Source organism: Schistocerca piceifrons, chromosome 2 (assembly GCF_021461385.2).
Source record: "Schistocerca piceifrons isolate TAMUIC-IGC-003096 chromosome 2, iqSchPice1.1, whole genome shotgun sequence".
Classification (NCBI taxonomy): Eukaryota; Metazoa; Arthropoda; class Insecta; order Orthoptera; family Acrididae; genus Schistocerca; species Schistocerca piceifrons.
In genome coordinates, this window is record NC_060139.1 from 714096870 (window position 1) to 714122910 (window position 26041).

Below are 26041 nucleotides of genomic sequence, written 5' to 3' on the forward strand. Positions count from 1 at the left end.
TCCATGATCATCTCTACGAATCACTGTAGGACAGCGTACTGACTAGGAGGAGTTAAACAATTTACTGAATTGTCCAAGACATTCAGTCCATTGGTTTATAACGCTTTGCATACGATCGTATACGATGCAACACGTAAATATGTGAATTTAGCTGAATTTATGTGAGGCGATTATTTCATGGTGTTCGTATTTCATTCTGTAGCAATGCTTGTTGGTTTTGTTTTCCGTGTAATTGGTGTCTGCGACTGACAGTATGTTGTGTTCTCTTCCAGGTGAGTGGACGAAGACACGCCAGCGCGTCGCTTCCACTGGTTGCGTAACACAGGCAGCGGTGAGTTACGCATCAGCACGCGGGGCCTGCCTTGGAGTGTCAAGTTGACGCGTAATGCCAACAGCCTGCCGCCTCATTCGGAATGACAGCGGCTTGCTGCCACGGCCTCTCTGACAGTTCTTTGGACTGCCTCTGTGTAAACACACACAAAATTACCCGTACAAAATAAACCGTCTCTTCCCCTCCTGTACCTCACCCAAGGACCTCATTCGCTTCCCCGCCTACGGACCGAACCGACCACCGCATTCACTGTACATCTCGCGCAACTATTTTAATCCTCAGTATCGTTGGTACCACCAAAACGTGGATACTACCGTTACTACACGCCACGGCAATATGACCGGGTGGCTTTTACCACAAACTGGCGACTCTACGCTTTTAGGACTCGTTTTGTGACTGATGACCTTATAGCATGGTCCTATGATTCACGACGTGGGAGTTGTTGCCTACGGCAAAGTTTGCAGCGATTTGTGCACCAAGATTAAACCCATGGTTGCCAGTAATCTACACAAAGACCCCCCACAACGCTAGAAGCAGTCTTATTCAACCAGCACAAAAGTGACTCCAGTTATTTCTATTTAAAAAATAAATAAATCTCCACTTCAGCTTTACTTATTATCCTTCCGGCTCTAAGTGCTCGACGTTGGACATGTTAAGATATGCGAAATACGTTTCTTGCTGTTAGTTTCTCAAAAGTTAACGATGTGCAAAGAAGTAGTTTCAGCTAATGGTTGTCCTTAAAATTTTATTAAAGAGTATATATGTTCACACATTGTCTGATGAATAATTGTCATTATAATATGATTATGGTACGTATACTATTATATTTTGTTTAGATTTGAGATTATACCCCCTATGAAGTAAGGGGGTTGCAAAAATTGCACTCTATCTGGATAGGATAGGGTGCGGGTTGAATTTGTAAATGGGTGTTAGCAGCAATGCCCTCACTAGACGTTCATTGGGCATTTTGCTCTCCCAGACAAGGATTAATTTTCTAGACGTGCAGTAGTTTTAAGTAGGTGTACCGTACGCATGCTTTTTTGAGAGTATATATGAATTATGTCATAAAATATTTCTATCGAATAATAATTAACTTCCCCACAGATAAAGAAAGTTTAGAACACAATTTACTGTGAAAATTCTACTCCATAAAATGCATTTTAGCACAGTTATTGCCGTTTATTGGACGTAAAGAAGAGTTTTCTATGGAGGAGCCATCTGGTGAGCGAAGACGGAACTACGTGCGCCTCTGGAGGCTGGCGGTCTGTTTCTAATTACACAAATTTCTCTTTACAGCTGTACTGACTTGGGAGCTATCCCAGTCGTCAGCACATCTCTTTCACCTTGCGAAAGAAAGTTTGACGTCAAAGATTATTAAAATTTTATCACAAATTGACTTAGAAAATGAAGATCAAATTTTATGAGTGCTGTATGGGCCAGGAAAAATTGCGACCCTTCAACTAAGTGTCAATGCAGTCAAGAAAAAGCAAATAATTATGTCCGAAATGCACTCGGTATTGTTTACATATACTCATATTATTATGATTTTAATGACCATATTGTAGGATAGTTCGAGAATGATTTCCAGCCTAAGCAAGGTAGTTTACGACGTAACTGATAAGAAAAGTAGGATCACTGCTGAATTTATCTTCTTCGGATCGGTAAATCTGAGGAGAAGTGTCATCCGCAAATTTCACATCAAAATATGGGCGACACTTTATAATCTTGATCTAACACAATGTTTACTGAGGACATCCAGTGCAGTTGTTCGTGACAGGTTTATTTCTATTATGCACAGAAAACTTGTTCTTCTTTCTTTACAATTGGGTTTTCTTTTTTTCTTTCTTTTTTTAAAAAAAAACATTCTTGCAGAAATATTCATTTTGAGCAATCTGCGTACACTCAGTACGTGGAGTTCTACCTTTTTTTTTTTAATTTTTGAAGCTTCGCACATGCTTACTGACAGAGTGTTATGCAATTCAATCACACAGCTCAATTTAACCCCTTACAGCAAGAATATTGGTAATAATTAAATTGCAAGGAAATAGTTTAGTAGTCTTTCGGTCGAGACGCTGTATGTTGCACGCAGAACATGTTAGTTGGAGTCTCCAGCAACAGGTTCGGATGCTTGGTGTTCTTTGATACTTCCGCACCTAATATGTTTGTTCTTTAAAAAGTAACCAGCGCGGTTTATTTATTATTCAGTTTGTTATTACGCTGTGTAATAATACGGGAATGGGACCCAATCAAATACGAATGCAGGCCGAAAAGGAATTGTAAATTAATAGAATCTCTCTCTCCTTCACAGGGGCGAAGCACAAATGTGTTAGTTAGAAAGATAATTACCTAGTATTTTCTCATAAGTAGTTGTCTACGAGAGATCAGCTGTAACGACAGGACAAAGAAATCATTGTGCTCCAAAATCGATGAGTACTGTGGAAGATCGGCATAAAAGAAGCAACTCAGTACCTTTTGCAACTTGTTCAGTGTTCACAGACAGATACCTAATTGTCCCACAAATTGTTTCTCAGTGCACAAAGGAAAAATTATCTTCAACAGAATTTCTACAAATTAATAAAAGTGTCTCCACAGAATTAAAAATTAATGATTACATTCTCCATGCTTAGTTCACAGCTCAGCGCAGTTGATGTCGTATAATGCAAACACGACTAGCCCACAGTCCAGAATCATTGTGCTATTATTATTATTATTATTATTATTATTATAGCTACCTCCTAGTGAGGCACCATGTTACAACTCCCCTTTCGAGGTAAATATTTGCATTTAGGTAGTTATGTCGGCAATTACGCGTGGTTGTTATTGTTCATCTATGTGCTACTTTAATACCATCAAATAATAGCAAAGACATTAACTTAAAATATTTCTGAGTTACCCAGAATTTCTGAATAACTCTTAATAGATTCCTGCCTTTAGCACGTAAACAGAAGCTTTACGTCCACGATACGCCTGCACGTTTCGGCAGCCAGCAGGACACATCTGCTTCTTGAGTAGTATGCAGAGCGCGTGAAGGCGAACGTTCAAGAATGCGAAAGCGTCAGTTTCTTTCTCTGTCGTTCTTTCGTTCTAAGAGCGTTTCTTCACAATCTTTTTACTTCTGACCTAATTATATTTTCAGCTATTCTCCAGATGATATTGTGGTTTTAAGCTCACATATTTCCCCTGACGGTGGACATCAGCAGTACGCTTCATTCCATCACTATTAATAATGTGTACAGCCGGCCGGTGTGGCCGATCGGTTCTAGGCGCCACAGTCTGGAACTGCGCGACCGCTACTGTCGCAGGTTCGAATCCTGCCTCGGGCATGGATGTGTGTGATGTCCCTAGTTTAGTTAGGTTTAAGTAGTTCTAAGTTCTAGGGGACTGATGACCTCAGATGTTAAGTCCCATAGTGCTCAGAGCCATTTGAACCCATTAATGTGTACAATTGCAGACAGTGCGAAGGCGCCTGCTCTGCAGATAGTACGGAACCACAGCACATAAAAAATGGCACATTGTTAACTAAGACTTCCTAACGACTCGCCGTCATAATGCGTCAAATTGTTTCAGGACGCTACACTCTGCTGCAAAGTGAAAGATTAATTCTGAAAATGGCGCAAGGGAAAAATTTGGCCTTTTTGCGAACAGTTAAACGGTTTATTTCGGAAAGATTTAAAATTGTTTTTTCTATCGGATGATAAGAACTCTTCCGAATTCCTAGGTTAGTGTCAACGCAGTTTTCCATCTGCGACTATTAGTATAAGAACGAATTGAACAAGATTACTACGACCACGATGATTTCAGTTGTCATGCCGTCACTATTCTCTTCGGCACTGCTGGCTTGCTCGCCTCCCGTATTTGCCTGTACAGAAGCGAATATCATATGATCAAGTCAATAAAAAAGATTATGCCTCATTAATATGACTATCTTGAGTAGCAACCCACAAGCTCTTTTACAAGTCACTGGGATATAAATTCCTCTGCAACGCTGTTAAGAGCATTGAATTTCAAAGTGGTTTTCAAGATTTTGGCTTTAATACCTTTAGCTATATTTACACTATGAAACTGCATATACTCCATGTGAAATTTCAGTTCACGAGCTATTTGAAAAACTTTATTTGGAACTTGATTGTATATGCGTGTATTTTCTTGGGTCCTGATTAATGGACTAATTTACGGGTTTAATCATACATAAGGACTCCAAGCTGAAAAGATTTTCATAACTCAATTACTGCTTGCTGCATAACAAACTAAGATTTTAAATTCTTGGGTTTGGATTAATGTAGTAAGTTTTGTATATGAAATTTCTTTACGTGATGGGAATTGCAGGTTATTGCTTCGGTGATCATTGTCTCTCAGGCTATGAAATCGTCACCCTGATTTTTGGCGAATTACGTCGAAAAATGAATTTGTTCATTCTCAAAATATTTGCAATGTGGCCATAGGAAGTAATATCTCATTCACTACGAAGTGCGTAGTACAGCTGGCACGCCGCTTCGGAGGCAATATCTACCATTTCATCTCCTCTGATTCTCACACAGCCTCTAGCCTCTAACCAAAGATAAGTAATAACCTGTTTCTGCAACAGGAGCGACGCCTTGGCTTGTCTCCGTCGATCTGCCTTCCGGATGGCTCTCTTGAGAGCTCAGGGAGCGGGAACGTAGAGTAAACAGCACACAGAAAATAGTATACACAAAATAGTAGGGTGTGAATTTTGCGCTTGATCACATCACATCTGCTGTGGTGGCTCAGTATCACGTGAAACTGTATGCAGAAAACAGTGTATTCGGTGGTCAGGTGAAGGACATATGAAGACGAATGGCTTCTTACCAATAAATATGGGTAATAAAATGATTCCCCGACATAAGACATATCATCTAAGAACACAGGAATATGAACCAACATTCAAAATCTCCTTCTGATCCTATAATCATGGATAACAACTCAGACACAACATTACACTCGCCGCAGTGAAGTAAACGATTGGGATGCGAACTCGACATCCAGTTTCGATAAAAGAAGAGCAACCCATCGTCATTAATTCAGTTAGTCTCCCAGAACACCCATGAAAAAGGGTAACAACGTTAGTGTTATAATGAAGATCTTGCTCCCATATCCTCACCGAAGACTTAAAGTCGTAGATTTCGTTAATATCAAATTACGATTCGTATGAAACGTGTGTACCGTTGCATTTTGCCTGAATGCCGTAGTTATACGCTCTTAAGTATTTGGTAGTTACAGTGCTGTAAAGCAGAGTTCCTTCTATAGCTTAACGCGCTGCGTGTTAGCTTGCGATAGAGGGAGATAACTCAACCCTGGGTAAAATCCGCGTCTGGTCTGGTACACTGGCATGCCTGCGTGTGGGTTTTAGGCTGTTTTGCACGCTCTTTTAGTTAAATGCTGGGCTGGCCCCCAAAACACCTACTCAGAAAATACGAAACTGAAGCACAGAAAGGTCCGATTACGTGAGTGCATGCCGATTGTCAATGCATAGTTTCGTGATTTGAAAAAAAAACCGTAAGTAATATGTTAGTACTATAACAAATATTTTCATTTCCAGTAAAAGTGTGGTTACGAGGACGCTGTTGACGAATATGAGTGGTTAAACAGCGATGCCTATAAACCAAGATTAGAGCAGCGAAATGATGCGGATATAGTGAACGAAGTGCGTTAGGCAGAGGAAGAGAGCGAAGGCTTAGTTATCGAGGAACCAGTTATCACGCAAACCGAGGCACTCATGCATTGGTCTGTTACTAGAGTATACAAACGAAAATTCGTTTAATTGTATCGATGTTTTAACTCCCGGAAAATGATCGCCGTCACCAGGAAAAAAAAGTGAGTGACACAGAGAAAGAGAAAAACCTGATGATCATTTCCTGAGAATAAAAGAAAACACGTGTTACTGAGTAGCGTGTTTGAAGGATAATTTTGAAAACAAGTTGGCAGTGTCCTGATACTATAGCCCGTAAGTAATGCAGCGGGTTTCGAATTGACATGGTACGGTTTCTGTAAATACAGAAAATAGTGGGGTCCGGTAAAAAGATGAGTGTTTAGGATTATCCGTGTTTTTCATTTGTTTATACAGTATTCGGTCCACATTAACCCAGATGATTAGAGGGCTCTGTAGTTAAAATGCGATAATACCTGCAAGAAAGTCCGGCTCCGTGGCTGAATGGTCAGCGCGGCTGACTCCTTTGCTGAGAACCCGAGTTCGATTCCCGGTACAGCCAGGGAGTTTTCCTTGGAGGGAGGACTGGTACAGGGTGCACTGAGATTCCTGAGACTGACTGAGCTGCAAGGGGAGCTACTCGACCGATTAGCGGCGGTTCAAAGGCCAAGAAACCCGACAACGACCGGGAGATCGGTGTCATGACTCTGCATGACGCACTCGATAACGCCATTGGTAGACGATGACACGCCGACGGTCGGACCCAAGTATTCCGTCTACTGCCAGAACGCGGAAGCCCTACACACACTGTCCGATCACAATTAATGTGACCACCTACTCACAGATGGCAGGTGGAGAATAGTGTGTCGGGGAGAAGCAGAAAACAAAAGAGTCGTTGTCACAATGCGGAAACGGAGCGATTTATTTGACGTCCAAAAGGGCACGATCAATGGATTTTGCGCCAAGGGAGAGGGGGGGGGGGAGCAGTTGCGAAACGACTATGTTTGTAAATTGTTAGCGTGCCACCGTGGCTAGAGTATACCGTGCATGGCAAAACAGCGCTACCCAAAACAACTATGGTGCTCTACGGGCCATAGATGATAGGGGTGAAAGACGGCTGTGGAGATGTGTGCGGGCGAATAGACGTGCAACTGTTAAGCAACGGACCACCCAGATGAACCAAGGGACTACCAACAGTGTCTTCTCAACGATCGTCCAGCGAGCGTTGCTGTGTACGGGCCTCGGCAGCAAGCGCCTGGTTAATTCACCCACGCTAACTGCTGCTCGTCGGTGACGAAGGCTAGAATTTTCACACTAGTACTGCAACCAGAAATCCACTGAATGGCGACAGAAGTCCTTTTCAGATGAATAGCGATTTATGCTGCGTCTGACAGATGGCCGTTGGCGTGTACGGCGTGAAACGTCTGAAAGCGAACACCCTACAACAGTTATCAGTCTGGGTGACGTCGTCATTCTGGGAGGCACAACGGATCAACACAAGTATGCATCAATCCCTAGGGACCACGTCCACTCCTAAGTGCAGTTTGTTTTTCTTCGTCTGAAGGCATCTGCCATTAGAAAAATGCAACGTGTCACACAGCTCACAGTGTACGTGCGTGGCTCGGAGGAGTTTGTAAGAGGTCCATGACTAAGGAATTTATTGCTAGCGCACTCGAGTAGATGTAATTTCGATGGATTGCTCACGCGCTGCCTGCGATATGTAAGCTACAATAGAATCGCAGACCAGAGAGCAGTGTCGGCAGCAGCAGCAGCAGCAGCAGTAGTAGTAGCTGGCAGTCGGGCGGTTCGGCCGGTCGTGCGTGAGCGATGTAGTATAAAGTAAAAGCAGCCACGCGCATATGTAATTTGTAACAACTGGTTTTCTACTATTGATATATCAAGTCCCATGCAAATGTTTTTAAAAAATCTTTTAATAATAGTCTTTCTTATAAAGATAACTTTCGATAGTCATTCATCTGATTTTAAGGATTTTACTAATTTCTCCTATCTACGGTCATCCCTATTATCATAAAGAAAAATCAGTTGTTTCTTTTTACACACAACAAATCTAGTGGCCAGCATTGCACTGGGCTGTGCCAGAAAAATTTCTTATAGGAGCAGATATATACCCTTTATCCGGCGACATAACTGAGGTAAGAATTTTCAGTTTATTCAGAATGACTTTTCAGGGCAATGACGCAGCATTGCTGACGTCCAGATTTACCAGCTTACATTCACAGTCAGTTAATTATTGAAAGGTTATATGTGAGCCACAATTTTCATTGCGAGGTTAGTCACATTTTTATTGAGAGGTTACGGAAGTAAACTGTTGGGAGGTTACAAGTTTACCGAACTCCCGTGGCCACCAAAGTCCCCGAATTTAAACCCAATCGAGAATCTATGGGACCATTTCGTTCGCGCTGTTTGCGCCAAGGATTCTCAACCAAGAACCTAGCGCAGATGGCCACTGCACTGATTCGGCGTGGCTTCACATCCATGCCAGTGCCTTCCAGAACATCACTCAGTCTTTTTCCTCAAATATCGCAGCGGTGTGCGCTGCAGAACGTGATTATTACGGTTTTTGACCGGCGGTGACATTAATTTGATTAGACAGTATATAGAATGGGTAGCTCTGAGGGATGAAGTAGTGAAGGCAGCAGAGGATCAAGTAGTTAAAAAGACGAGGGCTAGTAGAAATCCTTGGGTAACAGAAGAAATATTGAATTTAATTCATGAAAGGAGAAAATATAAAAATGCAGTAAATGAAGCAGGCAAAAAGGAATACAAACGTCTCAAAAATCAGATCGACAGGAAGTGCAAAATGGCTAAGCAGGGATGGATAGAGGACAAATGTAAGGATGTAGAGGCTTATCTCACGAGGGGTAAGATAGATACAACCTACTGGAAAATTAAAGAGACCTTTGGAGTGAAGAGAACCACTTGTCTGTACATCAAGAGCTCAGATGGAAACCCAGTTCTAAGTAAAGAAGGGAAAGCAGAAAGGTGGAACGAGTATATAGAGGACAATATTATGGAAATGGAAGGGGATGTGGATGAAGATGAAATGGGAGATACGATACTGCGTGAAGAGTTCGATAGAGCAGAGTAGACAACAACCCCAGGAGTAGACAACATTCCATTAGAACTACTGACGGCCTTAGGAGAGCCAGTCCTGACAAAACTCTACCATCTGGTGAGCAAGATGTATGAGATAGGCGAAATACCCTCAGACTTCAAGAAGAATATAATAATTCCAATCCCAAAGAAAGCAGGTGTTGACAGATGTGAAAATTACCGAACTATCAGTTTAATAAGTCACAGCTGCAAAGTACTAACACGAATTCTTTACAGACGAATGGAAAAACTGGTAGAAGCCGACCTCGGGGAAGATCAGTTTGAATTCCGCAGAAATATTGGAACACGTGAGAAAATACTGACCCTACGACTTACCTTAGAAGAAAGATTAAGGAAAGGCAAACCTACGTTTCTAGCATTTGTAGACTTAGAGAAAGCTTTTGACAATGTTGACTGGAATACTCTCTTTCAAATTCTAAAGGTGATAGGGATAAAATACAGGGAGCGAAAGGCTATTTACAATTTGTACAGAAATCAGATGGCAGTTATAAGAGTCGAGGGATATGAAAGGGAAGCAGTGGTTGGGAAGGGAGTGAGACAGGGTTGTAGCCTCTCCCCGATGTTATTCAATCTGTATATTGAGCAAGCAGTAAAGGAAACAAAAGAAAAATTCAGAGTAGGAATTAAAATCCATGGAGAAGAAATAAAAACTTTGAGGTTCGCTGATGATGTAATTCTGTCAGAAACAGCAAAGGACCTGGAAGTGCAGCTGAAAAGAATGGACAGTGTCTTGAAAGGACGATATAAGATGAACATCAACAAACGCAAAACGAGTATAATGGAATGTAGTCAAATTAAATCAGGTGATGCTGCGGGAATTAGATTAGGAAATGAGACGGTTAAAGTAGAAAATGAGTTTTGCTATTTGGGGAGCAAAATAACTGATGATGGTCGAAGTAGAGAGGATATAAAATGTAGACTGGCAATGGCAAGGAAAGCGTTTCTGAAGAAGACAAATTTGTTAACATCGAGTATAGATTTAAGTGTCAGGAAGTCGTTTCTGAAAGTATTTGTATGGAGTGTAGCCATGTATGGAAGTGAAACATGGACGATAAATAACTTGGACAAGAAGAGAATAGAAGCTTTCGAAATGTGGTGTTACAGAAGAATGCTGAAGATTAGATGGGTAGATCAAATAACTAATGAGGAGGTATTGAATAGAATTGAGGAGAAGAGGACTTTGTGGCACAACTTGACAAGAAGAAGGGACTGGTTGGTAGGAGATGTTCTGAGGCATCAAGGGATCACAAATTTAGCATTGGAGGGTAGCATGGAAGGTAGCATGGAGGGTAAAAATCGTAGAGGGAGACCAAGAGATGAATACACTAAACAGATTCAGACGGATGCAGGTTGCAGTAAGTACTGGGAGATGAAGAAGCTTGCAAAGGATAGGGTAGCATGGAGAGCTGCATCAAACCAGTCTCAGGACTGAAGACCACAAGATACACAGACAGGTGTCACACACGACTTACATCCCTTAGGTTAACTGACGACTGGCCAACAGGGCATCGGGTGATCTGGCCACAAACCTAAATAAAATTAAAGTTTGCGATATTACGTACGCTGTGGACCCCATAAGACGCGATGCAGTATGGCCAATCAGCGTAAGACGCAAACGCCAGGTCAAAGCGTTTCTACAGAATTTCCTGCAGATGTACCGAGCCGAAACGTTGCCTTCACGCGTAACGCGCGGCGGGCGCGTGCAAAAATTACGACTTGGCGAGTCCACCGCCGCGGAAGTGAGTGAGTCAGATTATTAGTGGATTAGGCGCGCTGGGCAACGGCCAGTGCCATAATGTCAGAAATAGCCGCGAAGGTACCTTCAAGGCGAGAGGGAGCGGGCGTTACAGAGCTCTGACGCTGCTGCTGGATACACAGCCCTCTTCGCTGTGTGGTGTGAATGCTTGTTTGTAAGCTGTCCACTGAAGGATGGTGTGGTCGCAAAGTGCCAGCAAAGAGTTTTGGCCTGTCGGCAGCATTGAGATAACTAATTTTTCTGCTGTTTATACAAGCTTGAAATAAGAGACGAACACGATGAATCGAGAAAACGTGGCGAGAGGCAGTGTACTTCCTAAACTTGAAGTTGTGTTGGCACCACCTGATGCCACTGACTAAAGAGTCATGGTGGTGGGAAAGCTGATTTTATAGCCGATGACGCAGCGATACGTTTTCGTTTCAACTGCGGAAGAAATAACAACCATTTGATGTAACAAAAATGGTTCAAATGGCTTTGAGCACTATGGGACTTAAGATCTATGGTCATCAGTCCCCTAGAGTTTAGAACTACATAAACCTAACTAACCTATGGACAGCACACAACACCCAGTCATCACGAGGCAGAGAAATTTGATGTAACACTTTTCGGAGAAATGAACTTCCTTTGCAGGGAAAAATGCACACGAACGCGTAATAAATATCAACTTTTGTAACTCCCATTGTCCTCAGTTCCGTATAATATTACGGTATGTTGATAATTATTACTTTGGGACCGTCCAACCACAACTCAATAAAACACGGTTTTTCTGCCATACCCGTTTCATCTTTATTCTTGGCAAGGCATCTTCAGTAGCCTGAAATAATGTACATATTTTTGTTTGTACTATTTAGTTTACGTTTAGGACATTGCATATATAGGCTATAAACGGTTACGGCACTTTTTACATTTCTATCCTGTAGTAATAATGCGAAGTTCTACTTACAGATTTCGTGGACGTTGATGTACAAGTTGTGCTCTTGTTCCTTTGTTAACAGCTGTTCTTCGTCTGATAAATGCAGTTTAAAATTTCGTTTTCGTGTGTGTGTGTGTGTGTGTGTGTGTGTGTGTGTGTGTGTGTGTGTGTGTATGTGTGTATGTGTGTGTTAATACGGTACAAATGGAATGTTTTTTACCTTATTATTTGTTTGATTAAGTATAAAGTCTAGTGATGTTTGGCTAGTCTTTTATCACATGTTTGTTCTCAGCAATCCTTGCTGGATGTAGTAGTTTTCCTGCAATTTCATAAGGCGTTTGTTTTGGTTGTTTATTTTGATTATTTTCATATCTTGTTTCATGTTTGTAGGACGATGGTTGAGGTGCTTTAATACCTGGCAATAGCATTCGGTAGTTGACACCGCCATCCAAAACATAACATCAAAACAAATTTTCAGTTCGCAATGCTGTGAAGTGTGAAAACGGATTTTCAAATGGTAATTACCTTTTAACAAAACAACAAGAGCACAACACGTAGATAAACATCCACAAAATCTGTAAGTAGAACTAAATCATAGAAAAGCAACAAGCGCCAGAACCGTTTCTAATCTATATGTACAACGTCCTAAATCCAAACTAAATAGTATAAACAAAAATATGGTGATATTCCAGGCTGCTGAAGAGACTTTGTAAAGAATAGAGGCGAGACGCTTATGGCACAAAAACTATGCACAGCTATTCGGTTGTGATTAGACAGTTCCAAAGTCGTAACTATCCACATACTTTGAACGTAATAAATAACTGAAATTTTCATTTCATACTTTGGCCTCATCTTGGCGTAATTGTGAGATCCTACTGCAGGAAATAATGGAAAATGAAAGTTATCAGTTTCCGAGCTAACAGAGGCCCCCGGCTATGCTACAGATTGGTCTTTCATTGGAGCCAAGATTTAATGGTGCTCCAGCACCTAGCATGTATCAGGCAAAACGCAGTCTCCTTGCAAGCATCCAACACGTAAATGCGATTTCTGAATGAGAAACTCGCTACGTCATCTTCCCTTATATACAATATGTGCCGGATTGAGTGGCCGTGCGGTTCTAGGCGCTACAGTTTGGAACCGAGCGACCGCTACGGTCGCAGGTTCGAATCCTGCCTCGGGCATGGATGTGTGTGATGTCCTAAGGTTAGTTAGGTTTAATTAGTTCTAACTTTTAGGCGACTGATGACCTCAGAAGTTACGTCGCATAGTGCTCAGAGCCATTTGAACCAAGCCATATAATATGTACAAGGCGTTACTCTTACCTGTTTTTGTCCTGTTGCGGTGAAGTACTGATCAAGCATGCAGTACAGTTGTTGCTAACTTTGCAATTTTAATGGCCAGCATTGCATTAAACCTGTGATGATCGCGCCTTTCTAGTCTCCGATTGCTTCTCGAACAGAATAGCGCCGGTTACATAGGCATCCCGTGCTACTGTCCGGCAATGTGGGATGCCTGAGTGGATACTGGAAGGTGTTCATTTCGCTTAAGAATTCACTCTAACTGATTTACCACAATTAGTCGTGAATATTCCTGTTTATCCAGAAATTGAAATAATATTTTAAGTGACTGGATGCGGAAAGGTACTGTTATCCTACCAAATCCTCCTGCGACTAGATCTTGTTGCTCATTGCTAAGCCCTACATCTATATCTACATACATACTCCGCAAGCCACCGTACAGTGCATGGCGGAGGGTACTAAGTAGAGATTATTATTGAAACTCTAGGGAGAGATCTGTTTCGACATTTATGTCTTGTAAACCGTTTTTCAAATCAATACATACTCTTTTTTATATGCAGTCGGCACCCTGGACATATTTAAAGTGCTTTGAGTTTCTCAAAGAAATTTCCATTACGTATGAAGGACTCGCGGACGGAAGTGTTAACTACTACAATACAAGATTAATACGCTTCTAACGTCACGCGTTAGAGGTGGTACTCAAATCAAACGCTGTCAGGACTGACTGACGACGAAAAGATAGAGACTCGTTGCAAGATATAAAGTTGCAGTGAAACAAACAAAACTGTTTTCAAATGCCTCTGGAAGGTAAACACCAGCACAAATTACCGTCGCGTATGTGTAAATGCTACAAGTAATGGACAAGCTTATCGTAGTGCAACTTGCGGTAACTAGCAATTTTAATTTCCGAAGAAAGATTTCCTTTGGCGCGCCTGCATCTTCCAACACTGATTAAATTAGTCGGGAGTTTTAATAAGGAATTTTTAGGAAAACAAAATGAAAGTTCAAACAGAAATGCTCAGTGGTTAAGTTATCCGAGCTGCATTCTGAAGAAGCAGGATTGAAACCTTCATCCGACCATAAAGGCTCAGTTTTTTCTGGTGTGCCTAAATCACTTAATGTGAATGATGGGCCGTATCCTTCGAAAAGGCCGTTGTATCTACTACATATATGGCTACGAATTATGTGACAGATAATTTGCAAATCTGGTGGTGTGAAGTGATTGTTTGAATGTCTTGGGATGTCGTGCGAACTTGGGTGAGCATGGGGTAATTGTGTTATTTCCGAGGAGATCGCAGACACTTCGCCGTTTACAAGCATCCACAGAAAATCGATTGGTGTTGCCGGAGAGCGAAGTAATCTTTACATATTCCAAACAGGGCGTAATCAGTGGCTACATCGACCTACATACCTCTCTCTCTCTCTCTCTCTCTCTCTCTCTCTCTCTCTCTCTCTCTCTCGACAGACATGCTGTCCCCATATACATTCTTCTTTCTCCGATGGATCTCTACCTGTGTTTGTCCTTCGGCAGCCAAGAAAAGAATAACAGCACGTTGGTCCTGTCTGAACGCATTTCGTAATAATGACACAGTAGTTCACCTTTCCGCATTTATCGCGCGCACGACGTTAAGACACGAATGCCACACTAGTCCCTCCCCTACATGTCGGTGCTTATATATCCGCATGGGAGTAGCGCTACGTTGCACATACGCTGCAAACTTTTTGATCATCCCTTCATAGTTAATAGTTCTCTCCAGAAAGTCGTCAGAAGCTCGATTTTTCACTCAAGTCTCACGCAGCAAGAAAACCAAAAACATTTCATGGAATAATGTAGTCGGGAAACATTGCGTTCCCATTATGACAGAAACCCGCCAGCCAGTGCAGGTACAACAACTCGATCTGTTGGACCGGATCCTGTCCATATTATCACTAAGGCGTTGGTAAAACGTAAACTACGCATCTGAGTTAGGAGTCAGTACGTAAAACATTGGAATGAAACCCAAAAAACATAAAAGTGGCGAGGTAACGATTTCAAAATCTTGGTTAAACAGAAGTCTTGTCATCCTGAGCTTGAACAGGAAAAGAAGATGATTAAGGTTTAAAGTCCCATCGATATCGAGGTCATTAGAGACCGAGCACAAGTTCAGAAAGTTTCAAAGAAGAGGAGGGAAATCGGCCGTGCGTTTTCAAACGAACGATCTCAGCATTTGCCTGGAGCGATTTAGGGAAATCTTGGAAAACCTAAATCAGGATGGCCGGACGCGGATTTGAACCGTCGTCTTTCCAAATGCGAGTGGAGTGTGCTGTACTGCGCCGCTTCGCTCGGTGTGCTTGAACAGGAGGCAGAGTGAACTCATGGTACGTTCATTTACTGGCCACGGGAAATTCAAGAAATATCTCTTGATGATGGGACTGGAGAAAGAATCCTCTAAGTGCAGACCGTGTGGTACGGGGGATTAAACTGCACCATATTTAATCTTCCAACTGGAGGCCAAAAGATAAAAAAACAATGTTGGGTCATTAAGTCCTGAAGAGTCTATGGCTAGAATACTGCACAACAAACTTAGCTCGGTGAGAGGAACAGGGGCTACAGCCACTGTAATTTTGTCTCCCTGGTTAAATCAAATGCCGGCCACGGTGGTCGAGCGGTTCTAGGCGCTTCAGTCTGGAACCGCACGACTGTTACGGTCGCAGGTTCGAATCCTGCCTCGGGCATGGCTGTGTGCGATGTCCTTAGGTTAGTTTGGATTAAGTAGTTCTAAGTTCTAGGTCACTGATGACCTCAGACGTTAAGTCCCATAATGCTCAGAGCCATTTGAACGCTCCTTTTTTTCTTTTTTTAATCAAATCATATGGGATAAACCTGTCCCAGTTTCTCTTAAAGCAACGTACTGCTGTTCTCCGTTTTTATGTATTGCTCGTAGCACAGACAATACTACTAGTCAGCTTGCTGTTAAAGCGTTCTTTTTAACGACTTGCGTTGACACCAACCAACGCGTGTTTTTAACCCGTGCCACTCGCCTCTTTTCACATACTTGCGGCATTCAGACCTCGTCTGGTCTTCCAGATGTGACCTAATTAAGACTATGGTCGCTTGGGAAAGGATTTCATTCCACCTCCACGTAGAATCAGAACCTGTGCCCAGTCCGTAATGACTTCATCATTAATGGCGCGCTGAGCCCCCTTCTCTTTCACACATTACTTTATACGTAGGGCAACCACAGCCGAGAAATTCCATAATTTGAATAAACAAGACCTCTGTGATTGTATAATATTTTTTTTGCTACACCGGTCATCAGTAATGTATACCACACGTTTAATTCTTTTTCGACCTCTACCATATTTCCTTTTGCTGTCGTGTTTGTCCGCATCTAATTTATTTCCGGATATCTCAGAACATGCCTCGTGAATCAGCCTTCTTTCGGATAAGTTGTTTTTTCTCTGGAATCTGCACTATGTAGTCAGCCGATGTAACAACAAGCGGACAACGCTACTTATCTTTCTCCCCGCGTGCTGTTCGAGAGTGGAACGATAAAGAAATAGCTTGAAGGTAATTCGATGACCGCTATGCCAGGCACTTAATTCTGAGTTGCAGATTAATCGCGTAGATGTACACTCGGAACCACGATGCAACTCTAAATTTTTCCCATCTCCAGATATGACAGAACTGCAATAAGTGATATATGACATAACTGCAGATCATTCGTAGTCTGGTATTAACGACTGAATCACCAAACCACACATACGAATAATAGTTTGCATGTTCAAGTAAAGGAATTTGGGGTATAATCGGGTATGGGGATCAAACCGGGAACACTCACATTTCTCTTTACGAGTTGGTAACATCGTTTTTTGGCCGTCAGTCTTTGAAGACGGCCGGCGACTTCGGTACCACCATGAGCCTTGGTAGGGTCAGATGCAGAGTTGTTGAGAAAAATGGTTCAAATGGCTCTATGCACTATGGGACTTAACATCCGAGGTCATCAGTCCCCTAGAACTTAGAACTACTTAAACCGAACTAACCTAAGGACATCATACACATCCATGCCCGAGGTAGGATTCGATCCTGCGACCGTAGCGGTCGCGCAGTTCCAGACTGAAGCGCCTAGAACCGCACGGCCACACCGGCCGGCGTTGAGAAAAATAATTTATTAGATTTTTGTGGCTGTTTGTCTTACGTAGTGATATTTTGTGTTCAATAAGGTACTTATACCGTCATCTTACAAGCTTAAATTACAAAAGTAATGAATAATACCTTTAACTAACTTTATGAACATACGCCATGTTGAACGATTCTTCACATTCTTTCATATGCACAAAAAAATTTCGCGATAACCGGCAGTGGGAGTAAAACCAAGTAGAACAAATGGAGTATAACCGGAACTAGCTGATATTACCCCATTATACGTAAAACGTATATGCGTGAAATAAGAGGTATAGGCTTTTAACGATACGCTACTTCTGTGTACATGTTTTAATGACTACACTTTCATAATTACATATATAATTTACAATCACTTTGCACCAGATTTTAGATTATTTTGTAACTAATAATTTGGTTAATTGTCCCTTACTGAAGAGCCGGCCGCTGTGGCCGAACGGTTCTAGGCTCTTCAGTCCGGAACCGAGCTGCTGCTACGGTCGCAAGTTCGAATCCTGCCTCGGGTGTGGATGTGTGTAATGTCCTTAGGTTAGTTAGGTTTAAGAAATTCTAAGTCTAGGGGACTGATCACCTCAGATGTTAAGTCCCAAAGTGCTTAGAGCCATTTGAACCATTTGAACCTTATGGGAGAGATATATTTTCATTTGAGATAAGATTATTAAGAGCTATACGTGGTCAAGAAATTAAGACATGGGTCAACAGCCATCCGGGAAGAGTGAGAACCCAGAACCAAATACTACCGTTTTTCGGACTCGCGTATAGTAGAACAGAAACAATACAATATGACTTATCTGAATATTTTCCCGCTTAGAGATGCATTTGATGAAGAGGAATTTGCACTGTCAGATACATCAGAAAGAATAGCGCCAGCTTCCCAGAACACAACAGAGTCAGTTACTGTTTCTTCTACACATCCTGTTCCGTCCACTGAAATGCAAACAGTCTTCGTTCACTGAATCACCAGAGTGATAAGCCACTTCCTCAATACGAGAGATCATCGTGAACCAAGTAAAGAGGAAAATTCGCCGTGATCACCGAGTCTCCCTACAAAAATTAACTCAGTGCAACAAAGGCATCTTCCCTGCAGATTAAAATAATTGTCGAAGAACTCCGAGTATAGACCCTAAAAGAGAGTCAGAAGAATCTGAAGACTTACGGGGCAAACAGCTTTTATGAAGACAAGAATAAAACGCTTTGTCGTTTTCGCAAAGAGATCTAGTTGCAACAAGAAAATGAGATGACTGGGTAAAGTGTTTAAAGTGTGAGTGGTGGCCCCTAAAGAGGGTACAGGGTGAATTAAAGATGACTTGCTTGAGAGTCGATGTGTCCCATGCATCAGACGGAAATTATAACATTGCCCGTTTGTTCTCCACAGAGTACCTGTTTTTACCCCAAGATATGGGGTTTAACCGTATTGCACAGTTCTGAGTTATATTAAATGTAATTTAAACCGTGTAAAATAAGCTCTCACAGTTCATATATGTTAATGCCTTACTTATCTTTAACTAAAATACATTTGAAATCCCAACAATGGAGATTGTCATTATCTTGCTTTATCCTTAGCTACTTGGTTATATCCCAACTTCTTCTACATCTGTTTGATGATTCAAGCACAAACATTCAGCTGTCGAGACCGTGGCTCTTTAGAGGCGTACCTGTGTCTGTTACAACTGCTGTATTGTGCGTTGTATGCCGAATAAGTGTGACGATTTACGTAACACCAACACAGCCTTAAAATGAATAATTTGAAAGTGATGGTAATGTTATAAACAGAGTGAGTGAGATTTTATGTGAACGTGTATTTTATGAGCGTATAATTTTAGATATCTTCCCTTCATTTTTTAAATTATTTTAGGAAGGATCCAACGGTGCTGTAGAATCCTTCCGCCCCTCTCACCCCCTCCCCCCCCCCCTCCTCTCTCTCTCTCTCTCTCTCTCTCTCTCTCTCTCTCTCTCTCTGGCACACGCGCACGCACATGCACGCGTGCTGTTTGTATGGCCATCTTCCGCAGCAGTTGCTATAATCAGTTATTACTGGTTTCTCCGTCTTAATCTTACTGCAAATAATTAAAGAGAATTTACACCAGATGCTTTTCGCTTTTATTTATGAAGCATTCTCCGTGGCCATTCTGGAAATGTGAATACATATGATCGTACGTCTTGGTAGTATTTCTTTATAAAGTTGGTGTGCAATTTATTTATCGTGCTTCTGTCTCTTGTTTACATACTCTCCGAATCATTCTTACTTCCTTCATTGTTAGGGGAGGCTGAGGTCGAAAGAAACTTCGTTGCGCTTTTACACTTCCGGTTTTGTGCCCTTTTTTTAAAGCACTTTTTCTTACGCTATCAAATAAGTCAAAAAGCTGCCAGGTAAAAAGCACAACAAAGTTTCTTTCGACCTCAGCCTCCGCTAATGACGAAGGAAAAAGAAGTGGTTCAAATGGCTCTGAGCACTATTGGACTTAACATCTTAGGTCATCAGTCCCCTAGAACTTAGAACTACGTAAACCTAACTAACCTAAGGACATCACACACATCCATGCCCGAGGCAGGATTCGAACCTGCGACCGTAGTGGTCCCGCGGGTCCGGACTGAAGCGCCTAGAACCGCACGGCCACCACGGCCGGCAAAGAAGTGGTTTGCAGAATATGTGAGAAAGAGACAGAAACACCGTAAGTAAATTATACTCCAGCTTTATAAAGAAATACCATTTTTAATCTGTGACAACCAAATTGTACTTATGTATCCGCATTTCCAGAGTCACCACAGAAGACATTTCGTAAATACAAGCGAAAAACGTCTGGTTTAAAACTCTCTTTCATTAACTGCCGTAAACTTAAGACGGAGAAAATAATAATAGAGTTTTTAGGCATTTACACCTGGCCTCTCACGTGTCCTTTCAACCAGACACCACCCCTCCTCTCATCTTTGACATCCTACACTCCTTCAATGTCCCAAATTGTCAATACAATGTAGTTTGATTTTTGCTTTCGTTTAACACCTTCTAATCATTCGACGTGGGTGAGAGGACTGCTCCTTCAGATACCTATGCTGTGGAACCTCAAGATTTATGGACCTAATATCTCGTTGCAGAAATTCTGATGACTGTATGCGCGCCTTTTTCCCCCCATTTTTCAAGCTCTCGATCAGCGCAATCGCGTCGTTATCATGGGCGTTCAAGAGGACAATGGCAGGGAAATCTTTGCGTAAAGGAGTTCGTGCTGGTTGTGTGGAGGATATTCCCTACATGCAAAACGATCTCTCTATATCGGGAGAATGAAGTAATCAACAGTACTATTGCGACTGCATACACGTATGTTTACTGTATCAGTACATAGGTTCATTATTTTAGATATGGTTCGTTCGACGTTAAGATGAAAATTTGAGAAAACCGTTGTTGATTCGTGTTACACTCCGGATGGTTAGTATGTATTCCACCTCTCATGGAGCTCCTTTTCCACGAATCACAGCTGAAAATTAATGGTTAGTATGTATTCTACCTCTCACGGAGCTCCTTTTCCACGAATCACATCTGAAAATTAAATATTTTTGAATACAATTTGAGTAATGTTCATTAGGCCCGCCCGGCTAGCCGCGCGGTCCTATTCTTGAACACCGGCTAAATGGTTCAAATTGCTCTGAGCACTATGGGACTCAACATCTGAGGTCATCAGTCCCCTAGAACTTAGAACTACGTAAACCTAGCTAACCTAAGGACACCACACACATCCATGCCCAAGGCAGGATTCGAACCTGCGACCGTAGCGGTCGCGCGGTTCCAGACTGTAGCGCCTAGAACCGCTCGGCCACACCGGCCGGCAAACACCGACTAATTTTTGTTTACTAAGGCTTGAGAAACAATTAAACGGAAGAACCTAGTCCGTGTTGTTTGTGATTATTACGAAATTAAGTCCTCGTTTAGCGAAATTTTTCACGTTTCCAAGCGGGCACCAGCACGGCGAACACACAGATCCTCTTTGGCACGGTAAGTGCGAAAACTGCCTCAACAACTTCAAATAGTATTGTGTGAAATGTTCTTATCGTAAAGAAGCGAAGTTGGTGCCCACTGTATACGCTCTCCTCTTGCCGGCAATCTATTGCAGTACGCGTTTGCGAGACACTTAACGAGAGACACTAATGCTTTAGCACGGCCTAGTCTCGTTAAAGTACGACCGAACAGGCCACGAAAGGCACTCGCAAAGTAAGTGCCACTCCAGCGAGTTGCTCTGTTATGCATGTAAGTTCGTGATTTTCTGCTTTTCTTGTTTTACACACCTAAGTTACAATATCTTAGAGGATGTGCCTGACACTAGCTCCACGGCCACGATTACACTGGGATCATTTCATGATGCTCCTAACGCCGAAGAGGTAGAAACGTGTTCTCATTGTAATGCATGTGTATCGACGTAGCCATGCGGGGTATGAGACACGTAATTTACTTATTTTCCAGTATCCAGAGTAGTGGATATACTGACATGGAACCCTCACACGTTAGTCACGAGGGGGAGGAGGGCTTTAAAATTTGTTTTTCTAGTAACATTTGTATTTCGAAGTTGTTATCTGAAGACTATACGGCCTGTATTCAATTTTCACCTTCTCTGCTGCAGTATACCTGATCTGATGGTGCCGAAGGCATGAACAGTCCGGACGCAATGGTCTTTAAGATCAAGCAAGCACTCACTGATGTAAAGAGGATCATTGACATAACCCCAGGAGAAGAAACCGAGGAGACGTGTGGGACCATGGACTGTTCATCGTTCCAGCCCGTGTACTGTGGAGGAGTCCCATCCACACCACTCGGCACTTCCAGTTCCTAGTGTGGCGACTACTTTGCTGCTGAAGACAGACGCTACTTTGCTGCTGAAGACAGACGCACGGTCGAAAGTATTCAACCTTTGGGAAGGCGTTTCCTGTCCGTATGACTAGCTGTGCTAATGCTCTGATTACCATCTTTGGGAACACAAAAAATGGATCAAATGACTCTGAGCCGTATGAGACTTAACATCTGTGGTCATCAGTCCCCTAGAACTTAGAACTACTTAAACCTAACTAACCTAAGGACATCACACACATCCATGCCCGAGGCAGGATTCGAACTTGCGACCGTAGCGGTCACGCGGTTCCAGACTGAAGCGCCTAGAACCACATGGCCACACATGCCGGCTTTGGGATCACAGATGGTCCGTTAATGAGGTTATACACCAGTCCGCATCAGACATTCACATTAGAATATCCTAAACGTATCCTCAGTCATCATTCAGTGTTTGGACGTCCTTTGTTAGTACACGACCCCGAAATGTGAGTTTTGACTTTATTAGAGCGCCGAATGAAAGATTTTCTGAAAAAAATCTTTGTTCCTATCATGTGTTTCAAAACGTTCGGTGTAAATTTATGTTGCCGTGTGTGGTCTGTTGGCTGCAGATCGTGCGATTTCTGCATCCTTTATGTATACAGGCTGAGCCCCAGTTTCCTCGGTCCAGAAACTTCCTGTTCCCTACTTTTACAACCTTTGTGTGTTGCTGGATCTGTCGTGTACTTGAGCAAACTCTCTTTGCATCAGAATGGGGACGAAATGACTCTGTAAACCACAACAGAATTTGGGCTTCCTCATAGAAGATTTCCATCTTAGTAACTTGTACGTTTCTGGCTCATCTACTCGTGCAGACAGGAAATAAACAAACTAGAAGATACACGTCAGATCCCTGAGCTACATGTGTTGGTTTCAGATCCGTATCCCCATTAATTTTGAGTCTAGAAAAGAAGTACACTACCAGCAGGGCATCGAGTTCTTTACAACTTTGACGTGAAAAGATTGTTCGAAACCAGACGGAACAGAGTAAGGGAAGTTATATTTCTTGAATAAATTGGTTTAGTTAACTTCGCAATTAACTTTCTGTTAGGTACTGTTTAGAGATGAGACAGAGAGTGACCTCTTGTACTCTGTGTGATAGCCTTTCGCCTTGACCCTTTCGCGGCGATACTCTACCCTCAGCGCCAGCACTCACTCCGTCTCCAAACGCTGGATATCGTGAATGTTAAAATGAAATTGGCCTACAGTTCTTTTTATTTTCGACCCAGCTGGTATTAATCACTGTACAGTGCTACTGGCATGAATGAAACGACACAATGGCAGGCTGTATGGCAGCGAAATACGAGCAGCTGTGTGTTGGGCGCTACTCTATCATTTACTCATAATCAGATAATCGGGACAAGGCCTCCACTGTCGCAATGCCTCCACTGACGAAAGAAAAAAGAGAGTAGTTGCGGGCACACGGGTCATTAATAAATGGAATATGTGCGAGCAAGAATTTGCGAACCGCCCTAGCCGGCCTCATGGGAGTCGTACTCAGTCGGGGAACTCCGGCAGTCTTCGGCGGCGGCCGCGTAACTTCGGTAGACGTCGGACGCCGCCGCAAGCCCTCGGCGTCTCGGCGAACATGAGGCCGGCCTGCTGTCAGTCAGTGTCGTGATGGCTTGCGTGGCGTGCAGATCGTGCGCGGAACTGCGCCAGCAGGTGGCGGCGCGGGAGGCCGAGCTGGCGGCTCGCGAACGCCGGCTCGCAGCCCTCGAGCGGGAGCTGGACGCACGCGATGCCGAGTTGCGTCGTCTGCACAACGAGATCGACAAGTTCCGGCAGGTGGTGCCGCTGTCGCAGCCCCAGAGGCGCCAGCAGCGGCAAGCCATCAGTGCAGAACCGCCCCAGGGCGAGGAGATGCCCCCGCTCCCGCGGCCTGTGCCCAAGAGCCCCCGGTGAGTCACCATCCCACGAATCAGCCAGTCCGACGCTCACACATGCACCTCTGCGGCAGTCTCCCGTTCTAGGAACCGAGGCGTGCTCGACAATTCTGTCGCAGCAAACACAGGCAGGTCCGAAAAGACTATGGTGCAACGACTGCGCTTGCTAAACAAAGGAATGACTCCTCAAAACGAATTGCGTTCACCGCATAAGAGGAACATCTAAAACGACTGCGATCGGTAGTATCTACCTCCTCTTCCCCTTTCCTTCAACAAATGCAAGACGAAGTCATTACTAGCGGAATTACACTCTGGCGTCCTCACAGTCCTCGAACGATGGAGCTTTTTTGAGGGTGCGCAGTAGCTAGCTTCTCGTAGTGCGCCCAGTATCTACTGGCGTGTATATACAACAACAGACGCCCGCAGTTGTAGCAGCCGGTCGGCGTGACGCGCCACTGGCCACGGGCGTGATCCGGTGCCGCTCCACTGCACTCCACGCCATCGTGGCCAACACCGGGATCACCGCCGCCAAGCCGGCCGCCGGTAAACAACTGCAGTCCTCACCCACGATAAACCCGCTGTCTCGACACGCTACGGCATTCACCGTTGGTAGGAAAGCGGCAGCGATTTCCTTAAAGGCTAACAGAGAAGCTAATAATAGAGTGAGACTGCCCTAAAAATGCCTCATTAGAATATAGTCACCACGCGTCATCTGGCGGATGGGAAATTTATTCGTCCTAAGCGTCCAAGAGCGGACTACGTTACTTGTGGAGTCAAAAGCGACACGATGCGGGGGATGCCCAGAAAATTAAATCCAACTGATGTACTGCCTGTTGTCTTTCGTCTCCGATCTCCAGCGCCCATAAGCTCCTTCGGAATTTCCGTCGGTATTTATTTAATGATTTTTCTAACATTTCGCCAAAATGACTGGATGGCATTGTCAAAGATACACTCCTCGTCGCAGGTGCCAGTCAGTCACCAGCTACGAAGAGTGAATCTTTGATAGTACCAGCCTCTTGTGCTGGGGAAACGCCAGTAAATTCATGGAACAGACGTCGGCCAAAGACCCCAAGGCGAAATCCAATAGATAATACGTCAAAAAGTGTCCAAGGAAGGCTAAACAATTTTAAATACAACTGTTGTTGAACATTGTAGGTTCTGTCAATTTTTAACCCAATTGCTAGAACATCTCTCAGGTCTCTTTCTTGGAAATTTTATTTCCCAACGTCCTTCTTTTACAATTTTGTTTTTGGTCGAGCCCCACGAATTGCAATGCTCGTCTTACGGTGAAGCAAAAGGCTATCATGTTAATAGAACACTATTTCTGAACTGCCTTTATTTACAAATACCTGCTTCTTCTTTGGTATCTTTTTGGGAGACCATACTTTTAAAAGTGAATAATGTCGCTAGTAACAATGCGCAAGAATTTTTGAGAATTTCATTGCACTACAATAAAGCTATGTGTAACCTTAGTCTCTGTCATGGCGTGTGATACTGACAAGGAGCAAAAATTCTTCACTTAAATATGATATCGCAGAACGACGAGCATTACAGCTGCAGTAAGGGCATGGGCTCACCTAGCTGTCGATACGACGTCCGCAGATCTTTTTCCACTAGTTCCTGTACATTAGCATCATTCCCGTCACTAAGTGATTTAGATACTCTGGACTGTCCCCGAAGCTGAAAATACATAATGAATAATCTTAATACGCCATCAGTGTGGACACTATTCCTCAACATTAAAGTCATTTGCTCGAAGTACTGATCCCGTTTTGAAACCTACAGAAAGTACTGTACCGTCAAAAGACTTCGTTTCCCTTCCTTTCCCCATTCTGGACTCCGTTGATACAAAATAGCCAACAGGTGAGACAAAATCGATACGAGTAAATATGGACCGATCTAAGCGTGCACACAAACAGCCCCTGGCCCATCCACACTTATTCCAAATATTTTGTGTCACCCTTCTCACTTTCGGGACTACCGTAGTACTTCCGGTTTCTCATTAATGACAAATATCCCTGCTCACAATCGTAAGTTCGCCGTAAC

At 43.1% G+C, this 26041-nt stretch overlaps 1 protein-coding gene and 1 non-coding gene across 2 annotated transcripts in view; one reads left to right on the forward strand and one right to left on the reverse strand.

Moving 5' to 3' along the window:
* Positions 1–1198: 1198 nt before the first annotated feature.
* On the reverse strand, positions 1199–1321 carry LOC124778180. The gene has a single exon (XR_007015884.1). It is a non-coding gene; the product is annotated as a U4atac minor spliceosomal RNA (small nuclear RNA).
* A 22448-nt stretch (positions 1322–23769) lies between these two features.
* The window catches only part of LOC124777868 (cGMP-dependent protein kinase, isozyme 2 forms cD4/T1/T3A/T3B), a 553690-nt gene continuing 551418 nt past the window's right edge, over positions 23770–26041 (forward strand). Inside the window, exon 1 of the mRNA XM_047253403.1 lies at positions 23770–24010. Within this exon, the coding sequence (XP_047109359.1) occupies positions 23973–24010 (38 nt within the window). The 5' untranslated portion in view covers positions 23770–23972. The remainder of the gene's footprint in view (positions 24011–26041) is intronic.